This window comes from Simochromis diagramma, unplaced genomic scaffold (assembly GCF_900408965.1).
Source record: "Simochromis diagramma unplaced genomic scaffold, fSimDia1.1 OVJJ01000079.1, whole genome shotgun sequence".
NCBI classification, from domain to species: domain Eukaryota; kingdom Metazoa; phylum Chordata; class Actinopteri; order Cichliformes; family Cichlidae; genus Simochromis; species Simochromis diagramma.
Window position 1 is genome coordinate 4,226,714 of NW_024387075.1, and position 27,250 is coordinate 4,253,963.

Consider the following 27,250-nt stretch of genomic DNA (forward strand, 5'->3'; position numbering starts at 1 on the left):
TAAAACTCTATTTAAATAAGTGACATCTCATATTTATTTTTCCTTTTATGAGGGCTACAGCCATATAATCTTTGTGTTTCACACGTTTTAATTAGTAGCGTTTAGCACAGTGTAGCACTATGCATACTTAATGACAAAACACTCACAGACTAATTCAATGAATGCCATTTTCTCCACATTTATTGTATGGGCTAAACTTTAATAGTTCATTAAAGTTAATTATACCACAGTGTAAGTGCTGTGAAAAGATGCTACTTAACAATCTGATTGCTTCAGTGTGAACGTGTTTAATGACTACTACACATGTGGCATTATGTCCATTCAACATAAGTGGTTGATCTTATGATTGGAAACCAACAATTTCATTAAATGTACAGAGATGAATTTTTAAAAATAAAACAAAGTACAGGAATAAATCACTAACAAACTAAAAATAATAATAATAACAATAAAAAACAACTATGCAACTAAACGTGGCAGGTATGTAAAGTTCTTTACTCATCTAAATTGTCTGTAAATATAAAGGTTGTACATGTCCAAGTACTGGCTTGTTTTTGCCTTCAAAAATAACAAGAACTACTAACGAGAATAAATGAGCAAAGGTGTGAAAAACAGAACATTTTATCTTAGTGGTAACAGCAAGGCTGATATCAAACATATATTAGTAAAGTCTGAGTTTTATGCAAGTGTAACCTGAGTTCACCTGTGCCTTCCCCGTTATGACATATCAAAATGTTGTAAAAAAACACAAATTAAATACTATGTCTGCTCCAAGATAAACAACTACCATTAGCATGCCCAAATACTACCTAAAGTAGGCCAGGCATAATATCCATTACTTTGAGTTGCGAGATAAATAACCCTGGTCTCTAGGCCTAATGTTTCAGTGGTGTTAATTGGCCCCAAATGCTTCTATGTCAGTGCTTAGTGGTTTTGTCCCATCCTTTACTGGAATCAGACAGATTAGAGTCCTCATCCATTAGCCTGTTGTTTGGTAAAAAATGAAACATGCTCCCTTCTACACACATCAATAACCACCTGGCAGGTTTACCATCTAGGCTTCATTCGTCATGGTTATATCTTAGATTTATCATGGTGTCACAGTCCTTGGCTCTTTGTCATGATCCAGGCAAAGACTTTTCCCTATACAAAGTTAGGAGAAAAATCATTACATGTGTAATCCAGCAGCATGCTTCAGAGGTATTTCAATGGCCTATTTCAATGGCCTTTGCAGTTACCAAATTTTGGTAACTGCAAAAGTAATTTACGAGTTCTTTCATTTCCCAAGAAGCTGCTGCTTTGAACCACAAGTGAGTCCAGCAATAATCTCGTTGATAGTCGCACAAAACACCAAAACGTTTACATGTTTACTTGATATCAAGTTGGTAAATCTGCCACTGCATACATGTTAATGCTACAGTACTGTGCAAAATTCTCAAGCAATGCCTCATTTCTTTATATTTTGTTAGGAAAATAGGACGTAGATGCAGCAAACACATGGAAATACAGTATATAAGGCAAAGCCAGTCTGTACCTGTACTCTTGTACAATTAATACATTTTATATTTGGTATGAGCACCTTTATTCTTCAACTGAACTCTTAGGCAAGCTTCCTTCTCATTTCTTTAAGTAGTCTTCTAAGAATAGTTCTCCAGGCTTCTTGAAGGACATTCAAATCTCTTCCTTTTTTGTTCCATTCTGTCAAAAATTATCCCTCACTACACTAAAACTACACTACAAGAAAGTTTAGGTGTTTGGAAGCAAATTTTAAAATGATGAGGGGTAGCTCGAGACATTTGCACAGTGGTGTGCAATAACATTAAAAACGTGTCAAACAGAGCAACAAGCAACTAAAAAGGCAGGGGTACACAATAATCCTCTGTAATTGTAAAGTCATCATACATTCTGATGATGTATGAATCTTTGATAATAACAACTATATAAAAACTTGGCATTCACTGGACAGAATTTTAGGTATTACAATTCTTTTCAGCTACACTACATACATATGTAATTTGGTCTTTTTATTGTGATTTTTGACAAAAGGATATAGATATGTGGTGATTTTTCCCCTTTACTCCTTATCATCCCTTGTTTAATAGCTTTACAGAAGCTTGCTTATTGGTTTTTAATCATTAGATATGTAAGACGATATATGACGGCACTGAACTGAGAAATCTGAGCTGCTTTCCAGTTTCTGAAGAAAGTTTTTAATGAATATGTAATTATCATGAATTCTCATAACAGAACATGGCAATAATTAAACACCTAGAAAAGTATAAAATACCACATATTACTGATTCTTCCACTAATTTACCCTTCTGAATCTATTGTATTATGATGTGCTATGTTATCTTAATTTCCCTCCATTCGACCATTATTTTAATCAAGAGTTTAATAATATTGTTGACATCAAATGATCCAGTACTCAAGAAGTTAAGGCACTGGGCCTGCCAATACCTGACACAATATGGTTTTTTTTTTGGCTATGTGGCCTCAAGCACCAGGTATTGACTGCAGCTTTTCCTTTTGAAATTTACATTTTACTTTGTAACTTTAATATCACAAAGTAAAAGTTTGCTTAAACTGTCCCTCGAAGCGATTACAGTATAATAATCACAGCATAAAACCTAAGCTTCACATCTCTGCTCGCTTGTCAAAATTTGGAAGAGTATTTGCTATCTTGGAACCAAAGGTGACCCTATTTGAACAGTAGAAACGCTATGTTTGCAGGTAAAGCTAGCTAGCTCGATTAGCATAGTGTATCCATAGATTGGATAACATACAAACAAAATTCTTGGATTTAGTTTAATAAACTGCAGCACAGACTTCGTGTGGGCAAGTTGCTAATTAAATAAAGCCATGCTCCGCCATCTGATTATTTATTTTCCACAAAATTTTCACAATAAAGGCTCGATAGCCTTTTGAGACTTTTCAAAATAAAACAGGAAATAAATACAAATGGCGCTTGCAAATTGTGTCAGTGCAGCAACTGTTTCTCTGTGCTGACAGAGGGAGAGCATTTTTTGGTAAAGGTCATTATAAATACAATTTCAGAGACTACCTTTAACTTTTTATTGAAATCATTTTTCATGTTCGCATGTGTAAACATTACTGGGTTGCACACATCTCCTAGCCACAACACAGCCACATTCAACATGTCTAAATCCGGAAGTAGCTCCTTCAGTCTTTTCTGGACAACACTGAACAGTCATGAACGGCTGATCTGAATAAACTGGCAGATGTGTCGAGTTCCTCTGTCATCAGGGTCATGTCTGTGGGCTTTTTATCAAAGGCAGCAACTGCTATAATGAATGGTTTATTGCTTATAAGGAGAGCATTTAATGTTACCAGTCTTTGACATTTTTTTAATCTTGATTTTAAGTGCTTTTCAAAGGTGTTTAGACACATTCTGTTTTCAGTAAACTCTCTTAATCAACTAAATTCATCATGCTTCAGAAGAGAAGTGCCAAAAACACAAGCACAGGTCTTTGGTAAGCCATCTTTTTTCATGACCTTCAGCATTTTCCCACCTATTTGTCTTCTTCCTATCCACAGAAAAACTGAAGGCTAATATCCATTCTCTTGTTTCCATTTAACTGAAAACCACAATCAAATGCAGATTTTGTGATGTAACCAAAACTACCAGTTGCAAGATAAATGCAGAGAGTGGGGGCGTGGTCACTAAACAACGGTGGCCTTCATAAGTCATGATAAATGTTAAAGGTGTAGGATTTGAAAAGAATGAAAATATTTCAGAATTTTTAACAGCCTGCATTGGTAGGAGAGCACATTTATAGCATGTCTAAACCTGAGAGCCAAAACACCCACAAAAATTAGAAATATAGCTGGTTAAAATAAACTGAAATCACACTTTAAGGGACAGTGCTCTGCAAACAGTCAGTTATTTGTTATTTAGAAAATATGCACCACTTATTTTTTCTTTATGACATCTGTACCACTTCATGCTGTATGTAAAACCACAGTGAGAGCTATATCCTGTCGGTTCTAACGTGTACAGTCTCCGTTGCTGTCCAAAAAATTAAAGCACTGTACCAGCCATAAAGATACAATAAATGAGTGGTTTGTCTATATCTAAAAATGCATCATACTGCTGGCTACATTGATTGGATACTCCCATGTCTAATGTAACAAAGAAATGTGCAGCAAACAAATATTTACAATCTCGCTACTTTGCTTGTTCAATTTCATCAGCACAAACATGCAGAGTCCAGGTGTGTGTAAGATTCATAACCAGTCCGTAGTTCAGAAAAAGGGCTCAGATTGTTGACTTTTAATGATGATTAGATTACATCACTCAGTGGTACAATCAGTGTGCTTGTGAGCGGTTAGTCTGCTGCACCTTAGCTGCGAGGCCTGCTGAAGTGGGAGCGCTGGCTGCAGGATTTACAGCACTGTGCTTGTACGTTGGGGAGGTGGCAACGGCCGAGCCATCGAAGTGTCTGACAGAAACGAAATGTCAGCCGATCGTGGAGACAGACTGTTCCTGTGTAGGTGAGAAGCAAACAGAGGTCACACACGCAAAGGTTAAATACAGACCTCATTCGGGACACACAAAGTCACATTTACTGACAATTCAACAAGCTGATATATAAGTAAGCAAGACCCCCTGAAATGACACATAGAGTGGATACAAAAGGGGATTAATAAAAGGAATCAGTAATTTTAATTTGTTCTTAAGTACAGGAGAAATAGTTTAACCTCGATTCTGAACTCAGAAGTATAAAACACGAACCAGAGCTCTTTGAGAAAGAACTGTGGAGATGAAATCAACTAGCGGCGTCGTGTGATCTCGTAAATGCCTGTTTTTAAGCATCAAAAGCACAATAAGTGTATTAAGGCAACTCTTAACACTAACGTGGGACTTCAAGTAAAAACACAGCTTTATGTCTACTTAGGAAAATTAACTTTTTTTCAGCTCCAGATGTAATTATTGCCTAGCATTAGTCCGTGCTTTCGTAAGCATATTTCTAATATATTTAAAGACTGGGATCACATTTTCCACAAAACAATCGGACTTTGAGGTGTCTGAGATGTAAGCTGATAAATCCTGAAAGAATGTTAAAAAAAACATCAGTGTTGTCAATCCAAACTAATGGTCTTTTTATGCTGGAGAAATAGTTGATCAGCGGTACTCATGTGCCCCTTTATTAACACTAATTCTAGTGCTCAGTGTTGCTGTTGCATTGTCTTCATTTGTTTTAGACAAATTAAGAGTTTCCTGTGACTGCGCTAAAGTACTTCTTGCACCAGACCCTTAGATTTTCTAGACCCAGTGCATATTGTCAGAAATTCTTATTTCATCCACCAGCAAGGCACCCTTGTACCATTTCCTACATTTTGTTTCCGTCTACTCTCTATATCTATATCCTGTCCAAAAAAGGCTAAAAATGCCCCCAAAATAAAAGACTGGGATTGTTTGTGACTGAATGTGGTTAAGTTGGCAATTATATCCCATTTGCTATGTGATAAAACAGCAGTTAGCTTTGATAGAGAAACTTTGTAAATCTGCTTCCATCTACATATACAGAAATTCATCACACAAAATCCCTCCACAGTGACGTAGCTGCTGGAGGATGGCGCCTGTTTAATGACACTTTTCTATAGAAATCTAGCCAGAACACAACGCTAACTAATGCCCCTATCGAGATGCAGACTGACTCAGATTGATTGCAACATTTTGACAATCTGTCTGTGTTTATAAATTAGAAGCTGAGCTCCATTTCATGTGATGACATCTGACGACTTTGTATAAGCAGGAAAAAAAAAAAGATGGATCTGACACAATGGAGCTGTATTAAGCACAGAGTTAGCATGGAAAGGAAGAGAACATTGACCAAAAAAAAGGAATGTGTTTAGCCTGTGAAGAAACCTTTAAAGTGGTAAATGGACCGGCATTTGCATAACAGATTTCTACTGCTAGTGTGCACTGAAAGCGCTTTTATAATTCAAGTTACACTTGATTGTTGTGCGCACACGGTCATACCAGTGGATGCATGGGTAACATTTCTTAAGAGCATCTGAGGAGCTGGGTTTTTTCTGCCTACCCTCCTTTTTTAAACACCCACCACTGCTGAAAAAATATTAAGGAAGCAGAAAGAAAACAGCCCACACACCGCTGCTGAAATCTCCGTTTTGGTGGTTAATATCAACATTTTGGAGCAACAAAGGCAACTATTAATGGCTTAAACAGACAAAAATATTTCAGTGCTGTAGATCCTCCGCCTTTGAGCCCATCCCCTCAATCGAGATGACTACAGAGGGAAAGCAGATGTTAAAGGCAAATGTGAAAGGGGGGAAAATGGTGCTAGATAAAAATCATCATTGCTTACTCAATATATTTTTATATATCGAGGTGGCCTATCAAGATAAAAATGTTACTTTTTCTTAACAACACACTGTACTAGTCTGTACTCTAAATGTGGTTATACTATTTAAACATTTTCTCTGCATAATATAAACCTAAACCCACCGCTCGAGGTTCTCAAAACTCCTCTATGTAGAATTTGCAATGTCACTCAGTTCAGTTCACAGCTGCCTCTCAGTGCACAGTATTTCCTGTTTACTGCGCCTCTCTTTCTATTCCTCTTTCTGTAAAGAATAATAAACAACAAAAGAGAAGAGTGGGACTATGGGACTCTTCAGTTATATGTATTTTTTCACGGTCTGTGAATACAGGCTTTGGTTGGATGACAGTCTGCAGTGGATGTGTCTCTGCATCTGTGAGCTACTATCTATAAACTGTACAGGCATAGATATTCTAGAAATATATTTATATTATAAAGCTAGTGACAAATAAAAAGGTAAAAATGAAAATAAGAGTTGAATGACCTAAAATATATAGAACTAAAACATTTCACATATAATAAATAAATGGAATAAAAGTTGGTATTTTTTATTATTATCACTTTATTAAACAGTGAAAGTTAACAGCAGTTTTGCATAATGTAGCAAAAGCAACGTTCTGAATCTGTTGGACTTTAAATGACAAACTTTCTTTCACCACTGACAATAGCTATGTGTTTAAATTAGTTTGGAGTAATTATGTTTTTGACACTTATGGGAGAATCAGAGCCAAGCTGGGAAAAAAGATTATCTTTTAAATTAACATTTGCATAACTAATTTCAGTTCTCAGTTTTCATTTATTTAGGGCTTTTTCTGTGCACTTTGTCAAGGACTCACTCTTGTTTAGCTCTGAAAGAGATGCCTGCCAAAAACAACATTATGTGACAAGTGAAAGTGAACCAGAACACTAGTTATGCCTTCAATATTGTCATTTTCTACAGTACTAGTGCAGTTGCAGTTACACTGAGATTGTGTGTGGCTATTTTACATTCTCGCGGCCGCCTGACCTCCCACACCTTCTCATTACCAAACACCCGCTGAGTCTGAAGTAAATCTGATGAACGAGCGATTACCGTTCTCTCTGTAACACCACTGATGATGTCGATGTCACAGCATAAGAGATTTTGATGACGATGCCTGATTGCATTGGGCTCCCAGGAACATAAAAAAAAGTTTTTATTCAAATGACATAAAGTTTGAAACACATGAGGGAACCGTTGTCCTACATTGTGATTTCAAATTGAAGACTTTTTTTCCTCTCACGTCAAATGAAGAAACGGAAAATGTTTCTGCTTGGTCTGTGGAGTTCAACGGCAGCTGGAGAATCGTTTCATGTTTTTGTGGCCTCCAAACTCCTCCACTGGTGAATGATATACCATTTCAGTAAAGTATGCATGCTCTCTGAGGGGCATGTGGGCTGCTAGTTTGCAGATGAAATTGAGGAGCGGACCCCACTCCCACGCCCTGCCCCATATATGGCACTTATCTATTATGTACTCCAAGTTTCGGTATTTGGATTTTAATTTTCAGTAAAATATGACAGATATTATGAAACCAAGACAGATACTTTTGCATGCAAAACGTTATATGAAAACTTCATTAGTATCCTGCATTAACTCTGTGCTTTGGGAATGTTTGTCTGCAGACAGACGCTTAGACTGTATGTAGGTCATGCATCTGCTTGACCTCCCACTATTCTCCCTGTGGCCTTTCCCAGACAACATGCACAGACTGCAGAACTTATGTCACAATGTTGCTGTGCTGGCCTACAAAATCCCTCTGCCCTGCCCTGAAGATACAACAAACAGCAAACAGCACGTGTCTATTGAAGCAACAGTCCAGCATTACTTCAAAATGAACTCGAGACTGACAGATCCCCATCCAAAGACCAGCACCCTCTTATTTATCTAACATTATAATTGTTGCTGCCGTCATAGGCAACTCTCGCATTTAAGTTCATTTTATTAGATAGTTAAGGTTAAAACAATAAGTAGTTGAAATATAATAAATAATAAATAAATAGTAATTCATGTTTTGTTGATTAGATTTATATGTTTAAATGTGTTATTTGTGCTAACTGTGCAATTAGGTAGGAACCTTTTCTATAGTTCCGCCTGTTGTTGCAAAGAGGGCATTTTTTTGGCTGTCACACTCAGCAAGCTAATTAAGAGAAGAGCCGCGAGGTTTGCACGTCTACAGAAAGTTATAAGAGAGTGCTTTTTTGGAACTCCCCACGATGTAAAGATGAAAGTTTATTCCCTTTGAGTGAGGCCAATGAGATAAATGTTTTATTTTGTTTATTATCGTTGTATGTAAATGCGCGAGTGTTGCGTGATATTCCAGTGCAATTACCGCAGTTTGAGGTGTAATGTGTACTTTATTGATCATTTTGTTGGAATGTTTCATCAGATATAACGCTTAAGGACTTTATTAAGAATATTCATTTAAGTTTGTATTTCTTTTAGTTCTGATGGCATTGTATCGGCTGTGGTGGACATCATTACATGTTAAGGCATGTCGCAGAATCCTCCTGTCCGAAATAAATGTCAGTTTAAACGCAAAGAACAAGTTGAGCTTTAATAAGACTCGAGGGGAGTAACAATAATAGCTAATCTCTCTGAAAGAAGTGGTGTGCCATTTAAACAGACAAACAAAACCACAAGAAATATAACCTGCAGGCTGTCAATACTTAATGAAAACAAAGCGGCAATTAATGTTTATGCTTACAAAAAGTAAATGAAAGAAAAATCTCCAGGTTTAAGTGTAAATTATGATCCTACTTCAGGCTACACCTCAGGCTACACCTTGAAGTAGGCCTTATAATCTTGGGTTGCTTTGAAGTTGTGATCGTGCAAGGCACAAATGCAATTCACTTATGACAACATGACAATAAATAAATAAATAAAGTCAAGATGAGAGAAGTGTCTTAAAAAAATTGGCAAAACTGTGTCACTGACTCTGTGCTAGATCTAGATTTCACAGAAAAATATCTATTTCTAGCACATCATCAATCTGCTGCCACTTTTATCAACAAGAGCACAGTGAACCCTGAGAGGCTGACAGAAGAATGTTTGAAATTAAAATGTAATTAAGCTGTTTAATAACCAGCAGATTACCCGTAAAAGTACACTATAGATGGTATATATGGAACTTAAATAAATAAATAAATGGAAAAAAAAGTACATGTGTAAGTTTTTGATGCATCACATACAGGTTTCTAATGTTCTGCTTACAGGTAACGTTCATTTTAATGCTATACGTCTGTTTTGTGAGGGCATATCCTCGAGGATTTTTTAGGCTACTTCTGACAGTACTTGATGAGCTCATACAATCTGGTTGACCTCACCAAAATTAGACTTGAGATGTATAGCGAGTTCAGTAACAAAAACCTGACATATTCAATAAAAGAAAAAAACAGTAAAAAAAGTAAAATTTGATTATTGATGTCCAAGGAAAACGTGCATATTAATTCTGCAGTCAGAGTTCATGATCAGGACTTCAGAGCCTCTGCTGTGGTTAAGGTTGTGTGTGTGTGTGTGTGTGTGTGTGTGTGGGGGGGGGGGGGGGTACGGTAGACTGAGCTCTTAAAAAGAGCATAATTAACAAATCCAAAGGGAGAAAATGCCACGCTGATTTTGTCCCAACGAATGCATCCCTGCTTCTAAAACACGTGTAATGTCCATGTGAAGGATGACCTCGCATCAATTTCATCTCATCTTGGTGAGAGGCACCCACTGCTTCCTAGTAGGATATTAATGACACACAGCCTCGGTATATTGTCTGGCATACAGGACTCAAAATATATCTTGGTTTCACGCAGCTCCACACATGTTTTTACACGTTTTTATGCCACAGCACAGCGCATTCACAGTGAATGTCATGGTCCTGGGTCAAGCGACCCAGTATTTGAGTTCCATGTATCTTCTATCTATTCACTGTCAGTGTATTCAGTTTTACTTCCCTTGTCCTGTCATTAGGCTCATGTCAGTCAGCTGTTCCTCCATGTGTTCCCACTTCCCCTAATCACCTCTTGTGTATTTAAGTCCTCTGTTTTCAGTGTGTGATTGTCAGGTTGTCTGTTGTCCACGCCATGTTTCCCATGCTTCCAAGTTCCTTGTCTAGCTTTTTCTTATTGTTTGTTTAGATTTCCCAGTTTAGGTTTGTGTTAATTTTGCTTCAGTTTGCCTTGCCCTTTGTTTGTACCTTTTTTACCAGCCATATTAAACGGCTCGCTTTTTGTTAACATTCAAGTTTTGTTCCCTGTTCCTTGGAGTCTGCATTTTGGGTCCTTTTTTCAATTCATACAGTCTGCCCTCGCCAGACTGTGACAGAACGACCTGACCAGAATGGACCCAGCGGACATCTGTGAGGATTTTTGGGAGTTCAGCACTCGTGTGACCATTCTCCATGGACAGTGGAAAATGTATTCTGCGTGCAGGCAGGAGAGTGAGAAGGAGTCAGTTAGGGTTCAGCTGCACCGGATTCTGTCTGCATACCCGGCTTACATGGAGGGATTGTCGGAGGATTCGCACGGCTTCATCCGCACCGTGTTGCCAAAGCAGCAGCCCCCCAGCATGCAGACTGAATTACTCCAGCCCCTCTGTGACGCAGCCCTCCCTATGCCAGCTATAGGAGCTAAAGTTGGTGTGTTGAGTCTCCCGCCTGTCTCCATGTCCATGTCGCCACGGCAGCAGACAAGTGCTGCGTTTTCCTCACCTCAACCGGTGGCTGCTTCCAGTGCTACATTCATCTCAGCTGTAGCGGCGCCGGCCTCCACAACCACCGCTTCCAGGAGGAGGCGGCGTCCAGGTCGTCACCACGGCTCACAGCAACATGAGGTGGGTGATTATATTCTGAATCCACGCGTTTTTTCTAAGGACAATATTGGAACAAGCACTGCCTTAAAGGTTCATGGGCATGTTTATGAAACGACTAAGACTGAAAACTCACCAGCCAAGTCTTCCACGGAATATCTTATCCCTCTGCACAATTACCTAGCATCCCTGTGTATTGATCATGCTACGAACTTTGCTTCCAAGAAGCCAAATTATAAGACATTTTGCACTGGAAGTGCTAGCCATGAGGCTCAGCTAAGCCGCTGTGGGACTGTAATCCAGGCCAGGTTGGAGCCAGGGGCTGAGTTGCAGTTTGTGCAGCCTTTTCCAGTGTCTGCTGGGGGGCCCGAGGAGCCCGTCCAGCCTCACGCCACGTCTGCTGGGGGGCCCGAGGAGCCCGTCCAGCCTCCTTCTGCTTCACCACCTGTGGCTTCACCGCCTGCCGGCCCTGCCACGACCCAGCCAGAGGTCGACGCCACGCCTCTGCTCGTCTTGCCTGCCAAACCACGTCCAGCATGGCTGTTTCCGGGGCCTGTCAAAACAGCCTGTTCACGGAAACCCACCAAACCACCCGAGGGGTCACGTCCACATCTACACTACCGTCGACCGCCAGCCAAGCCACCCGACAGGTCTCGTCCACGTCGCCGCCGGCCACGTGCCAAGCTGCCCGAGTGTGGCCAGCCATACCTGCTTCGCCACTGCCACCTTCCTCGTGGCCGGCCCCCTGAACCTTTGAACTATGAACTGCTATGCTGTCACCCTCCAGGTCGGCCACCTGAACCGTGTGAACTCTTGTACTGCTGTCATCATGGTCGCCCCCCTGAAACGGGGTCTCGGACTCTTGAGCCCTTATGTTTGGACTGAGTGCTTCAGCTTCTTTGTGTTTTGTGGTTTTGTTTCCTGTTCTGGGCCCTCCGTCCTGGTCCCCCGCCGCCCGCCCGGGCTCGGTGGTCTGTTTTTTTTGGTTTGGGGCTTTCTGGAGCCAGCCCTTGGAGGGGGGGTGGTGTCATGGTCCTGGGTCAAGCGACCCAGTATTTGAGTTCCATGTATCTTCTGTATTCATTTGCACCTAGCTTAGTTCACCTAGTTAATTCCTAGATTAACAACAGAGGAACAACCTCCTTCTAAACATCAGTAAGACAAAGGAGCTGATAGTGGACTTCAGCACTAAGCAGGAGAGGAACTACCAGACCCCTGTCATCAACGAGTGCCCAGTGGAGAGAGTGGACAGCTTCAAATACCTCGGAGTTCACATCACGCAGGACCTGTCATGGTCCTGTCACATCAACACCGTGGTGAAAAAGGCCCGTCAGCGTCTCTACCACCTCAGACTCTTGAGAGACTTCCAACTGCCCTCCAAGGTGCTCAGGAACTTTTACTCGTGCACCATAGAGAGCATCCTGGCGGGAAACATCTTAACCTGGTTCGGGAACAGCACCATGCAGGACAGACGAGCTCTACAGAGGGTTGTGCGATCAGCTGAGCGCACCATCCGCTCCAAGCTCCCTGACCTGCACTCAATCTACAGCAGGCGGTGCTGGACCAAGGCCAGGAAGATCGTGAAGGACCTCAGCCATCCCAACAACAGACTGTTCTCTCTGTTGTCAGGAAAGCGATTCCGCTCCCTGAAGACCAACACAGAGAGACTGAGGAGGAGCTTCTTCCCGCAGGCGATACGGTCTCTCAATCACACCACCACACAGTACTGACCCACACATATAGTTCTTACACACACTGGACATTCTGGACATTGTTTTCACTTCATCACTTAAATCACTTTAAGCATATTTGCACTGCACAAGACATAATGTGGATTGCACAACACTGGTCATTATATTCTTCATTTCCAGTTAATATTTGTACAGCTGCTGTTATTGTGTATATATTTATTTATATTTATTTATATTTCTTCATACATTCTTATATAGTTCTATATTGTGTATTTTGTTGTACAGTTATTTTATTGTCAACTTTAATTTATATATTTTATCTTATTCTTTCTCAGTTAAATTTACCCTTCATTCTAATTTGTGTTATAAAGTTATTTCCTTTTTAACCTTAATTTATATTTTATTCCTTCCTAGTAAAATTTACCCTTTAATTTTTCATATTTATTTCCTATCTTATTCATAGCCTTTTCCTTTTTTGCTTTCTTTAGGTCACGAGCAGTTGTCCAAGCATTTCACTGCATATCGTACTGTGTGTGACTGTGTACGTGACAAATAAAATTTGAATTTGAATTTGATTGCAGTTTAGTTTTGTTCCTTAGTTGTTTATGTCATCTCCCCCTGTACTAAGTCTCCTCGGTTCATGTGTCATGTCTAATCTCCATGTTTCCTGTTTTACTTTGAAAGTCTGTATTCACTGTCAGTGTATTCAGTTTTACTTCCCTTGTCCTGTCATTAGGCTCATGTCAGTCAGCTGTTCCTCCATGTGTTCCCACTTCCCCTAATCACCTCTTGTGTATTTAAGTCCTCTGTTTTCAGTGTGTGATTGTCAGGTCGTCTGTTGTCCACGCCATGTTTCCCATGCTTCCAAGTTCCTTGTCTAGGTTTTTCTTATTGTTTGTTTAGATTTCCCAGTTTAGGTTTGTGTTAATTTTGCTTCAGTTTGCCTTGCCCTTGTACCTTTTTTACCAGCCATATTAAACGGCTCGCCTTTTAACATTCAAGTTTTGTTCCCTGTTCCTTGGAGTCTGCATTTTGGGTCCTTTTTTCAATTCATACAGTCTGCCCTCACCAGACTGTGACAGTGAAAGTCAAAGGGTGTTTTTTTTTTTTTCCCTCCCCCCTTCTTCTTCATCTTCCACTCCATGTCTCATCGGATTTCAATTAGAGAAGCTTTTGGAAATCATGAACTGAAATCAATCATAAAAAATAAAAAAGGGGTTTGCTTTTTCGGTTTGATTAGACCGTCTGTTAAAATATCACAGTGATAAATTGACATGAATCCAGATTTCATTAAATTTCAGATGGCTTGTTGTCTAATTCATATCTGAAAAGGTTCCCGCGCTTCCCCATCACTGACCACGCGAACGCACGCCACACCTTTGAATTTGTGGCTGGAATTTAATGATCGTGAATCTTAAGAGAAAATATATAGATCACTGAAACGCGTCTCCTCCATCGCTTTACATTTCTGTCATGCCTGGTCCCCTGTTAGCAAGAAATGTTTATGATCTATGTCCAGTTTATATTTGTGATCACTCTCGCTTTGCTGCAGCGACTGAATGGCACTGAATTAATACCCGTCTCTAAGCTCTGATGTGGAGTGATACTTCAAGTGATTAGACAGGAGAACTGCTTTATGTCACAAGAAATGGGCTCATTTGAACAGATGCAAAAACAGTGGTGCAAGGTCAGACTTAAATCCATTAAAATCTATTATACTGCACACTCCGAATATATGTATATGTGTGTGTGTGTGTGTGTGTGTGTGTGTGTTCATCTTCAGTATTTCCTTCAATATCATCTGTTTAAAAAGGTCATGACTGAAGCTTTGCTGCTTTTATGTTTCCTTAGTGATCCTAATCATTGTTTACAATAACATCCTTTAATGTCATATTTAAAATAAATATATATATATGTATGTGTATATATATGTATGTATGTGTGTGTATATGTATGTATGTGTCAACATTTAAAGTGTAGTATCATTAGGTTTTCTCCACTTCATGTTAGCTAGCACACAATTAGTCACTGGTTTTAGTTTGATATGCTATAATTACACCCTGATAACGACTGTGTTTAGTCTGTTCCTTCCCATTCCATGCAAGGCCACCTGGGTTGGCTGGAAGACTGTTTACTTAGCCTAGCAAGGCGAAGGACACTATCTCAGCTGAACTCTGGACACGCACACACATACATATACACTGATATGCACACACTCATCCCCACTCCCTTTCCAAATGCCTTCGACGCTTATTCCCTTCCGATGCTGCATCCTTTACCCACCCCTGTTGCTTGTCATGTGTTTCTTTGGTGTATTAAGAGTTTTTTCATGTGCTTTGTGCAGAGGTGGGTTTTTTTTTTCTGTTCTCAAACTGATCTCCCTGCTGGAGCTCAGTCTGGGGGGAGTTATTTTTTTTTTTTCTCCTTATCTTTCCTCGTGTGGTGCATTTTCCATTGTTGTACCTCTCTGACCTGTCTTCCCCATGTGATGTTTTGTGTAATGTATGTATGGTTGGAGGGTAAGATGGCGCCGCCATTGCGTGCAATAGGTCGGCAGCCTTATGAAATTTCCCCTTGTGGGACCAATAAAGGTATATCAATCAATCATGTGCACTACTCAATAAACCAGTACTATGCTAATAAAAAATAGGAGCTGAGATGTTCCTGCTCTGTACTCCAACACCCTGATAGGGCATTAATCAGCTCAAACAGGCTTTATTGACAACAGGGAGGAAAAAATAACCTTTGCCACCATCTGATTACCTTATTCCAATGAAAATCCACAAACACATTATTGACTGTAACTGAGGGTGAAACACAAAGCTAACATGGCCAAATATTTGCTGCCACGTTACACAAGCCTCAAATATTTATCATTACACTTTTACTCCTCTGTGCTCTCAAAATGTCAGCAAAGATGGCATTCAGACTCCAACAGGCTGCCCTCTGAGGAACACTGTGATTTCATTTCTGATATATACAGCAGAAATGCCAAAGAACTGCTGTGGCCCAGATCAAAACAACTGAAAGTAAACGTGCAACGAGTGATTGTTTAATGACAGAAGACACGCATGTAAACAGGAGATGTAGTAGTGATGGACAGTCTTTGGAGGTTAGTGCCTTTTATAAAAGCGTGTTCTACACTAAACACCTTCAGCGCTACTGTTATAGCATAACCAGGTGTGAGTGGGCCTGCTTCACCTCACAGGTACACACTGAATAGTTGGGAGTGAGAGAACCACTTATGTTATAAAACGGCTGCTATACCTCACTCTGTGCAGGTGACCTTCGTCTACAATCACCTGCAGTAATGAGAGGCTACTGTAGAGCCAGAATGTACTTAATAAAAAAGATCGAAAGTGAAAACTTTGATCCAATAAGAACGAGTAAAAAAAAAAAAGATGACGCACAGCCAGCAATTCTCCAGTTTTGAATGGAAGCTTTGATGTAAATATCTCCTTCTTGGCTTCGTTTGAAAAAGAAGTTTCAGTTCATCTTGTGCGTGCCCTTTTAACAAAGAAGGCCTTTCAGGCTAACGTACTCAGTCTTTCCACTTATTTTGTGATGTGGCATCATTAAAGAAACGCTGATAGATCCTCTGTTCTAACGGTTTTATGTAGATTTGCTTCGATATCACCTTGTATATTATTTTGTACTATAAATAACAATTGTAATTGAATTTTGTTATTATTTTCATCACTATTTTGATGGCACAATACAGGTGGGAAATTGAGCCAGCTATCTAGCACAAAGTCCACGCAAGGTTTAACTGCGAGAAACAGACATCACATAAAACTAAGTCACCCACATCACTGGGTTTGTTTTCTTTTAACCCCTTATGCAGTCTGTACATTTTGTTCCGCCTTAATGTCACTGGAGATTATGTTGGAATTACAATCTTAACTCATGCTGAAGCTCCACGTAATTGCCATTTTAACCAGTACCCTCACACCCAGAAGAAGAAGCAGTGGTGGATGCTAGATTTGAATTTCATGTAAATTACACATTATTTCTGTCTGATCACGTGTTGCATATGAGTTTCTTCTGTCACAATACATGACGCAGACCTACATTTTGCCATTTGGCGTGCAACTACTGTAAAAAAGCTGATTGGTTCAGCTGGAACAAGAGAATCGTTGCTTTGGAGCGCTTTAAAAAAAAAATCATAATATGACATTTTGAGTAATTTAACGTGTTTAGAACCAATTATTTGCTATCAAACAACCTAAAGGAAAAAACACAAAAAAAACAACCCACATCTGCTTATTAATCAGTTTCCTCTACTTATTTAAAATATCAGATTAGCTCGGGACTGGAGCCGATCACACAAAGAAATTTAATGGCTGCAGGACATTGGCAGTGTGTTTTGATCATTCTTAGTTAAAATTCTTAGTTAATATTTCTTTTGTTCATCATCTTCAGTATTTCCTTCAATATCATCTGTTTAAAAAGGTCATGACTGAAGCTTTGTTGCTTTTATGTTTCCTTAGTGATGCTAATCATTGTTTACAATAACATCCTTTAATGTCATATTTAAAAAAATATCACAAGTCAACATTTAAAGTGTAGTATCATTAGGTTTTCTCCACTTCATGTTAGCTAGCATACAATGAGTCACTGGTTTTAGTTTGATATGCTGTAATCACGTGCACTACTCAATAAACCAGTACTATGCTAATAAAAAGAAGGAGCTGAGATTTGATGTTCCTGCTCTGTACTCCAGCACCCTGACAGGGCATTAATCAGCTCAAACAGGCTTAAAATTGAATTAACACTGACATATAATATTTAGGGAAGGTTTAAAAAAAAATCCTGTCTTAGTGAGAACAACTACACTTGCTGGCAGCAGCAAAATATAAATCTGTTAATCCTCACAGTCTTTTTAATTTAATCTTTTTAATTGAACCGTCTGCAACAGGCGCGCAACAGTCTTTAAGTGCTCTTTGTAATCACTGATTATCACAATAATTCTGTTAGTGTGTTACATAAATAGAGGATTAGCTGGATAATCATTATAATAAACATAAACACACATTATGCAACACTTAATTCCAAAATAGTTGGGGCACCGTGTAAAATGTAAATGGCAACAAAATGCAATGATTTGGAAACCTCCTGAGAGCAAATTTTAATCACAATCGAAAACATGGTTAAAGTGAGACATTTTACTATTTCATACATCAGCTCATTTTGAATTTGGCAGTAATATATCCCAACAGGGTTCACTGTGGCATCCATAAATGCAGGTTAAACCTTTATTGTGCAGACAAGCAGCCAAAGGTGAACACAATCCAGAAATGCTGTCGTCTTCTCTAGAAAACCATTCTGTCATTAGTTATTTTTATGTTTTTACACTTTTTTAAATTCTGAAAACATGGATGGAAAGAGACCATCTGGCTTGTTCCCAGGCAACAGTCCCTATGACATTTGCAGTTTACAAAAGGGCCATCAGTGCTAAAAGGTATATAACGGCTTTAGAGGAAAATATCCTCCATAATGTCTTTTTCCAGGGAAGGCTGTGTGCGTTTAAGCTAGACAAAGCTAAACAAAAGTGCCTGCTGCAGCTATCGTGGCACGGCTTGGCAGCAGAAGACTCCAGATTCGGAGCATCATGATACAAATAATACGACAAAGAAGACACGGGACTGTTTAGCAGCAAGAATCCTCTATCAAACAAGAATGGACCAACATTCATCTCCAAAACTCCAGCAGCTGGTCTCCACAGCTCCCAGATGTTTACCGACTGAGGGGAGATGCTTAAAATGGCACATCTTCTTAATTTAAACACTGACTGTTTTATATGTTGTACTGTGGACAACATATAAGATTCGGCTTTTATTTACATTTTTTACAGCATCCCAACTTTTGTGAAATTGGGGATATATTAGTATTTAACCAAATGACCACATTTTTTCCTTTCAAACTTACTCACCAGGCTGTACGCTCTCACACTCTTGCATGTTACACTTTCGGGTGCTCTCAGGCGGTGGCTCGTGGTGACATTGAGCTTGATCAACTTCTCCATCTGTCTCAGCCCTGGTGTCAACACATTTAATAAGTCGATGCTGCACTCCAACTCCGCAAGAAGTTGAACACTGCAAGAAGAGAGGGAAACAATTTTAATGTGTTTTAAAGGCAAGTAAAACAACGTTTATCTTGTACAATAATATCAGTGTTCCCCAAACTCTTCTCCGAGTTTATGATTGACAATTAAGGGCCACATTTCAACTGACACCAGTTAAAATATTACAAGATGTGCAGAACTGCTTCAGCTGTCAGTTAAGAGGATAGTATATTTTTGACATTCTCAATCTAAAAGGTGAATCTGAGAGGTTACACTGCCTCAGCGCTCCTGATTGGCCCCGATTCACTGATTCTGACCTTACTGATTCTCCCTAAACTCTACTCAAACACTTGTGCTCATGTGGGTGTCTCATGAAATCCCCTGAAAGATTCTGGTCGGGTGACCAGGTTACATTGGCAATACACTGTGAATAGTCTGCAATGAACTCTTTTATAGGATTGCAATTTTTGTTTTTTTCTACTTCAGGAAAAAAAACAAAAAAACGCTGTATGAAATGAAGTATGAAATATCCATGATAGCAGGATGGACATCAAATTATTTTGTAGCCTTCTATGCAAGGTAATCATGATCCTTTCGTACCTCAAGCAATAATGCTTCATCAACGACAGGGATGTTCTCGTGATTTTGGTTTTTAAATGCAATCAACAATGCCTTTGTAGTACCTGTCCCCATGATCCGGTAAGCCACTGAGCACAAGGATGGCTATTACATGACTGGATGGTGCTGGGCTCGTGGTCTCTGTCGCATTGATCCTCCTCTGGACAGGTGACGATACGCTGCTGCTGACCTCCTCCGCACACCTCAGAGCACTGAACAACCCAGAGCACAACAGCAAACACATGGAGGCTGTAAATCTCAGTGTTTAGGTTGACTGATTGATTCTATGGATTTCAGACATTAAACAAATCCAAGGGGATGTTGAAAAATCCACAAAACACAGCACCGAATTTTAAAAAAGAACAGTAATCCCCCCCATCAAAAACACCCGAGTACAACAAAAATAATTTGATGGCTTAAGTAAAAATTGAAAATAGATTCCATAAATACGCCACAGCCTGACACCTATAAGGCTCTTTGGTTTTCAGCATCTAGATGTGTAACGACAGCCTTTCATAGCATTGTTAAAAGAAAATAAAACATCACGGCTGTGTTACTGGCACAACACACCTACACCAAATCATGACAGCCATGTGGACGCACCTCTATTATCTGTCAACTATATTGAGGAGCATGCCCATATTGTACAAGTAATAGAAGCTCTGCTCTTATACTTTGAAGTGTAAAGCCTTACAGCCTTGACTGAGATGACTGCAAAGCTTAGACGCAAGAAGAAATTTAAATTCAACAAGGAGTTACTACAGATGACATTTAATGCCCTTTTTTCCCTCTAAACTTTCCAAGAAGCTAATTTTTTAAAATTGATTTGATAAAATTTTAATTGTGGAGGCTTCTTCGACATTGATAATCCATTAACTGCGACCATTTTTGTTACGTAAAGATTATGAGGTAAACCACTTAAAAGAACAAAGTCTTTGTCTTTAACCCTGCAGCCAAAGTCATATTCTTGAGTGCAGGCAATTATAGACAAACACAGTGTGTCTACCAGCTGACTCTTTCAGATTTTTTCTTTTTTCCACTCCAATGATAAAATCTAATGTTGCATTGCCTTCCAATTTTATTGGATTGAGAAATTTTATCTGTGTATACAGAACTGCTTTTAATCACAAAGTCACTAACCCTTTGTTTTATATTACTGACCTGACCCCAGGAGGAGGTGTACCATTCAAGACATGGCTGAAGGTTACAGGGCATCGTTGTTTGGGGCCTGGAGGACATGGCTCGGCAGTGGAAAGGTCGAAGGGGTCTTTGGTCCCTCAGGTCAAAGCACTGAACCTCCCGCAGTTTAATGCCGCCTTCACAATTCTTGGAGCACTGTGAAAACACATGGCCCAACAATTAGAGACAGAGTAGTCTTCTGGCACTGTGCTCCCCCCCTAAGGCAATCATGCGAATTTGACCACGTGTTTTTTGTACCAGCAGACTTGCTGCAGTTTCTCTCCATTTAAAGGCCTTTAAGCCAAACTGTTGTCTTTTCCACTTTTTGTTCATCTTTTTTCTGTTGTGCCTGAAAGAGCACATGCCAGTATGCAGTAACTATGTGTTGTGTTGAGCTTACCAGTAATAGTTTTGTGTAACAGTTGAGAAACGGCTGCAATTTCAGCGTGTTAGCCCATTTTCAATGTAATGTTAGCCTTGAGCTAACTGCTAGATACCTGGGGCAAATATTCAGTAAAGTTTTCGGGATATGTTTTGTGTTTAGGTGAGACGTGCATGAAGTTTAATGACTCAGTGTTTGATATTGTAAAAGCAAGTCAATGACATCATAAATATAACGTGTTTTTTCCTTTCTGTATCACAGTGCTTCTGACAGTAAACACTTAAAACGTACCAGCTGACTCCTGGATGTGGACTTGTTGTTAGAAATCAGCTTCACACCTTAGTGAAGGCAGAAAAGGCACAACTTCACTTACTTCCAAGGTCTGCAAAGAGCAGAAAGTCTAAAGAGGATGAATCATCAGCAACACTTTCAGTATAAAGGGCAGCTTTATTGTCTTGCTCTTTATTAGCTTGTAGCCTTCATTAGGGTAACCCATGAATATAAAGAAGCTTATTTGCAATGTGATTTTAATGTGTTTTTTCCACCCCAGAAAGCTGGTATCTAGTCAGGTTAGTCAATGGATGGCTTTAAAAATGGATTACCAGCAATTCTTGTTGCCTTTAATTTAGTATAACTTAAACCAGATGATCAGAAGTGTATTAATCCATGAAATATTTAAACAGCAAGCACAACTTTCTTCTCATTGCCCAACCTGTCCAAAAAGGTACAACTTTAACCTATCACTCTCAGTTTTACACAGAGAGCTGGAAACAAGAAGATTTAACACAAACAAAATGATGGTTTTCTTCTGCCTTTTGTACCATTTCCATATGGTGCTCGTTTTCTTACCCAAATCTGCGTTTACAGAACTACACAACTCGATTTCTTCCGTTGTATGGAACAGGTCCATTCCACGTATAATATAAAAAAATATTTTCACATCACTCGTTTCTCTAGTGCTGGTTTAGCTTACTGGGTTGGACAGACGACCCATAAGTATACATGCACTGGTCTTTCTTCTGTTTTCTCTCTTCTACCCCATTACAACTAGGGCTGGGTATCGTCACTGATTTCTAGAATCGATTTGATTCCGATTCACAAGGTCCCGAATCGATTCGATCCACGATTCGATTCAATTCGATTCGATTCAATTCTATTTAAATCTGGGAAATTTTGCCTCAGACAGTCAGAAATATTATAATTCAGATCAGTACATTTACATATTTTTGTATCTATAAAAAGGAAGCTGACACTTTCCAGACTTTATCAAAGGTGTGAGCATCACAGCCTTTGTGTCAAAGTAGCTGAAGATAAAACACAGAAAAACATGAAGGTGATTTTCCTGGCCTGGGATTTTATAAAAATATTCTGCAGTACATCAAAAACGAAAGAAAACCATTAATCAACATATGAACATTACCTCTGAAGTTACAGCGGTTTTATTAGAGACATGGCTGAGCGTTTTGCATAATTTAAAAAAGTTTAAATTTGTTCAGAAGCCGATTGAACAGCAGAAATGAGGCTTTCTTTTCGGAAGTAAGTAAAAGGAAAAAAAACATCGGCCGACAGCGCTGTAAACAACGGTAGACTTGTGCGTAACAAGCAAGCGGATAATGCAGAAAACAGATTTTTAGACGGGAAACTGTTCGTGAAGTACAGAGAGAGGGAGAGAGAGAGAGAGAGAGCTGTGCATGAAGTGTGATTTTATTGTGGTGAAAGCAAAACAGCAAAAGTCAGAGGGAGTCCATGACGATGTTTATGTGAAGCTTAGTTTGGATCTTCTTTTGCTGCTGGTTCGGTCAATATTGTTTGGAGAGAGATAAAACTACAGCTTTAGAATCAGCGCAAAAAGGGCGTAAACACAAAGCGTGGACCCGCCGAAACATCAGAATCAGCGAGCTGTCGGCTTTCAGCCCCGACCGTGTCTGTGCCGTCGGGTGAGAAAGGCGACATCTCACTGATTCTGATCCGTCGGCGGGTCTATTGTTTTAGCTGTTTGGTGGTTCTTGAAATTTTGTGAGGTTTAACCTGAGATTCTGGCGTTTCGGGCAAAATAAATTAATATTAAAAAATCGATTCAGGATTTTAATGAATCGATATCACGTTATCCAAGCAAGAATCGAGTTTAATCGATAAATCGATTATCAAAACCCACTCCTAATTACAACAGAGTCAAACTGTCTCTGTATGTATTATTGTAGGGTCTACCTTACAATATAAAGTGCCTTGAGGCGACTGTTGTTGTGATTTGGCGCTATATAAAATACAATTGAATTGAATTGAATTGAACTTGGCACAGAAACAATGGTCTAGCTCTTTTTTAAGAGATCTTTTTGTAAAATGAACACTCGTGTTTACTTGAGGCAGATTTATTTATGAATTGTTTTTTTTTATAAATATTTTATAAATTAGCAGTTTTCTTAGTAAGCATTTCAGGCTCCAATATCTAACAGCCAGTAACGATATGGATGAAAAACTTGGTTTACTTCTATGCAAAAGGTAATATGTCTAAAGTCTGCACTAAGATTGAGAGTATGAATCCATCCTCATGGGGAAAAACAAAGGTGCCATGGCAACAGGATCTAACACTGACCTCACCGGGGAATGTTTTCATATTTCTCTTTGCATTAAACAAAGTCTGATTCAGTTTAAATTGGTACATCATTTGCACTGCTCAACGGTGAAACTTGTAAAAAAACATATCCTAATGTTACCCCAGCATGTTTACACTGCCACGAAGCTCCAGCTACTCTAGCTCATATGTTTTGGGACTTTGGAATTTTTGAAGATTTTCTTTCAAAGCCCTGTCATTTTTGTGCAGAAAAACAATAACACTGTCCATACACCTTCATTTTCAAGGTCTCTTTTTTTAGAGCTCATGGTTCCTGCAGCACAACCAAAAACAATCGCTTTTGCATCTTTATTGGCCTGAAAACATTTTCTCTCTGACAAACCTCCATCTTTCAACATGTGGATGAAAGAAACGCTTTCTGTGACTTTTCATTGAATGTGTAAAAAAAGAAGAGGCGGCAAATCACAATGCAATGATGTTTATTTCTTCCATAAATGTATACTATCTTTATCTTATTCATATCCACCTCGATGTATTATATCAAAGCTGTTTTCTTTTTCGTTCCATCGTGTATCTGTAATCCCAGGGGGTGGGGAACATTGCATCGGATTGTTTGTTTGTTATTGAAAAACTATAAAATACGGCTGCAAAAAAAATAAGTCTACAGCCACGTCAGAGTCTGCATGAGGCTGAGTAAACACGACACTGAGCTCAATGCAAACAAAACATCAAAATGCCAACATGCCCACATTTATTGCACCATGCATAATGTTAGCTGTTGTCCAACTTTGAACTAGAATATCAGACACAAAGCTTTGACTTGCAAATCCAGTCGGAGATATTAGAGTTCAGTCTAGACCAAAGTCGTAGACAAATCACCGTTGCCTAAAATCCTGCCGTAATAAAAAATAATAAATAGAAAAGTCCACCTTATTACAATTTTATTTATTTAACTTTTGATTTGTATATGATATATACATATATATGATATATAAAACAAGTAGTCTCACCTTACTCCATTCCCCAATTTTCCATGTAGAGCATGGGCGCAGGTAACACCTCTGGGCAGGTGCGGGCCTCTTTGCGGGATCACAGTCCGACTGTGATCCAGTACTGCAAGTCAAAGTTCTCCAGATAGCACCGAGTCCACAGGTGGTGGAGCACTGCTCGTAAACATAATAACTCATATTAGAATCATTTTGTGCTGCACAATTTGATGGCTGGATGCACAAAGAACACCAGCACGCACAAGAAAAGCTTGTGGATAAGAACACATTTGAAATTTAGAGATGTTTTCGGTATTAAAGCAGTTTATTATGTACGTTGACGCTTGCTGTGTTAACCCTAGCTCAAATCTTGTCCCTAAAGAATCAAGATAATGCTTTTATTTTGTGTTTTTTATTTGCCTGGGAAATAAAAGCAGGTGTAATGTGTAAATTATTTCATACGTACAGCACTCCAGTTGCCAGCAATCCAGTAGGCAGCTGCAGTGTTTTGTGTGTGGACGTAAGTTTGGACAGATGTTAGGACAGTTGGAACGGTTGGCAAAAAGGCCACAGCAGGTGTGGGCGACTCCGAGTCTTGTGCTGATGTTGTGCTGTGTTGAGGAGTGGCTCCTGAGTTTGTTGAAACCTGGTATGAAGAGCCAGGATCACTGTTAATGCCGCTCCTCACCACGGGTGGAAAGGCTATTTCGTTGTAGTCATAATTCACTACATCAAACAACGGAGCTTGAGATGTGGGATACGTTCCAGTTGTTTTAGTGAATTCTGGCTTTGACGGAATCGGTTTCATCGTATGCGTTGGGAAATCAGCTGGAGAAAACTGAGTAGGAGGTATGATTGCTGTTCCAGTTAATGATGTGGAGGCCTCTTGGTTACCTGAGATGAGCAAAGAGGAAACAGGGGGAGGAATGGATTTCTCAGAGGCAGGAAGTGAGGTTGTGCTGAGGTCTCTGTCGGTATCCCGTGAATAATTCTCGGTAGTGGCATATAATGTATCAAAATTAGTCTGATCCGTGTTGACATCATCCATTGTGAAGGCATTTGAAAATAATGTTGACCCACTGGCTTGAGGTATTTCTGCAGTATTTTCATCCAGAGGAAATTCAGTCTTAATCTGAATTGTAGTTTCTGATGTGGGGGGACCTGAAGGTTCTGGACTCTCGACATTATCTTGGTCTGCAGAGATATAGTCATAATTATCATATTCCTTTGTTTCCTGAGCCCCTTCAACAGTAGAGTCAGGAGTATTGATAGCTGTTTGTTGTCTCGGAGTAGAAACAGTCTGCTTTGGAGTCATAGTGACATCCTCAGTGTGATTTTCCTCCTCACTGAAGCTGTCATAGTTATTTTCAGCCTCCTCTGCATATTGCCCCCATTTCACATCCTGTAAAGGCTGCTTTGTAGTGGAACCCAGACTAGGCACTGCACTAATGTTTTCAGGCAGCCACAGAATGCCATGCTTCTCTGCCGCTGGTTTTGATTGCTGAGTTGTAGACAGTAGTGGAGAGTGAGTGGTCGACACAGGCAGAAGAAATTCCTCAGAAAGATAGTCATCCAAGTTTTCAGAATTTGTTTGCAAAACCTCTTTTGCCGCTGCATTTTTACTGTCCTTTGTTACGTTCACTTTTGTGTTCTGAGGATTTTCTGTTTCCAAAGTGTAGGCAGTGGGCTTTGGAACGGCTGAAGTAGCTGTGGGAGTGGCTGCAATTTCTATGTGAGCATCTTCTTTCACACTGTGGGTTGGCTCGACCTCCTGCGAAACACTCAAACCGTGACTGACTGAATTGTTTCCATTGCTCTCAAAGTCATCTGACAAGTCTTCATGGAAGTTGATAAAGTTATAGTCATAGTAAAAATCATCCACCGGGACATAGTTGTCCTGAGAGTGATCAGTATTTTCAATGTTGTTGTGGTAGTGGAAATCTCCCTCAACAATGTCATTAAGGTCGTTATGAACTCTTGGCTGCTCTCTGGTGGTGCTGTACTTGGCAGGAGGTTTGACTTCGGGTATGGGGTTTATTTCATTAAGCACTTCTTTGCTGGACCAGCCACTTCCAGACCAGTCGAAACCTCCAAAATTATCGACAATCTGTGGACATTCCTGGATGTAGCAGGTACTGACAGCTAAAGGTTTCTTTTGGGGGTCACAATCAACCCCTGTGTTTCTAGAGCAGGTAACATTACGGTGACGTACTCCACTTCCACAAGACAGTGAACACTGTAAGAGGGAAAAAAAAAGAAAAGACCAAAGCATTATTAAGCCATGCAACAGCTCTGTAGATTTACAATGTGCTTAAAAAACATAACAAAGACTATAAAATGTGTAAAGCTCTGTTGGAAAACAATATGATGATGTCTTCCATAGCACTGGTACCCGCATCAAGCTCAGGTTTAAGAGGTGTTCCAGGACGGCTGGGCAGCAAAGGACTTCAGGACCTTAGGACTGATGAGATTGGGGGTCTAGACTTAGTGTAGATGATCCAGCTGTCACCTCACCAGTCATGACAGCCATGTGTCTAGGCAGGTTAATCTGAGAGGAGGATGGACAGCAGGGAGTTC

At 39.6% G+C, this 27,250-nt stretch overlaps 1 protein-coding gene across 2 annotated transcripts in view; it reads right to left on the bottom strand.

Moving 5' to 3' along the window:
- Nucleotides 1-267: 267 nt before the first annotated feature.
- Nucleotides 268-27,250, bottom strand: part of LOC120742252 (A disintegrin and metalloproteinase with thrombospondin motifs 7) — a 78,599-nt gene continuing 51,616 nt past the window's right edge. Inside the window, exons 19-24 of one of the 2 annotated variants that reach the window (XM_040045442.1) lie at nt 25,140-26,909; nt 24,698-24,850; nt 20,716-20,889; nt 19,620-19,766; nt 18,805-18,967; nt 268-4,507 (exon numbers count right to left, since the gene is read on the bottom strand). In XM_040045442.1, the coding sequence (XP_039901376.1) occupies nt 4,365-4,507; nt 18,805-18,967; nt 19,620-19,766; nt 20,716-20,889; nt 24,698-24,850; nt 25,140-26,909 (2,550 nt within the window). In that variant the 3' untranslated portion in view covers nt 268-4,364. Of the gene's footprint in view, nt 4,508-18,804; nt 18,968-19,619; nt 19,767-20,715; nt 20,890-24,470; nt 24,581-24,697; nt 24,851-25,139; nt 26,910-27,250 lie in introns of those variants that run through there. The other variant, XM_040045443.1, reaches the window with a different exon arrangement.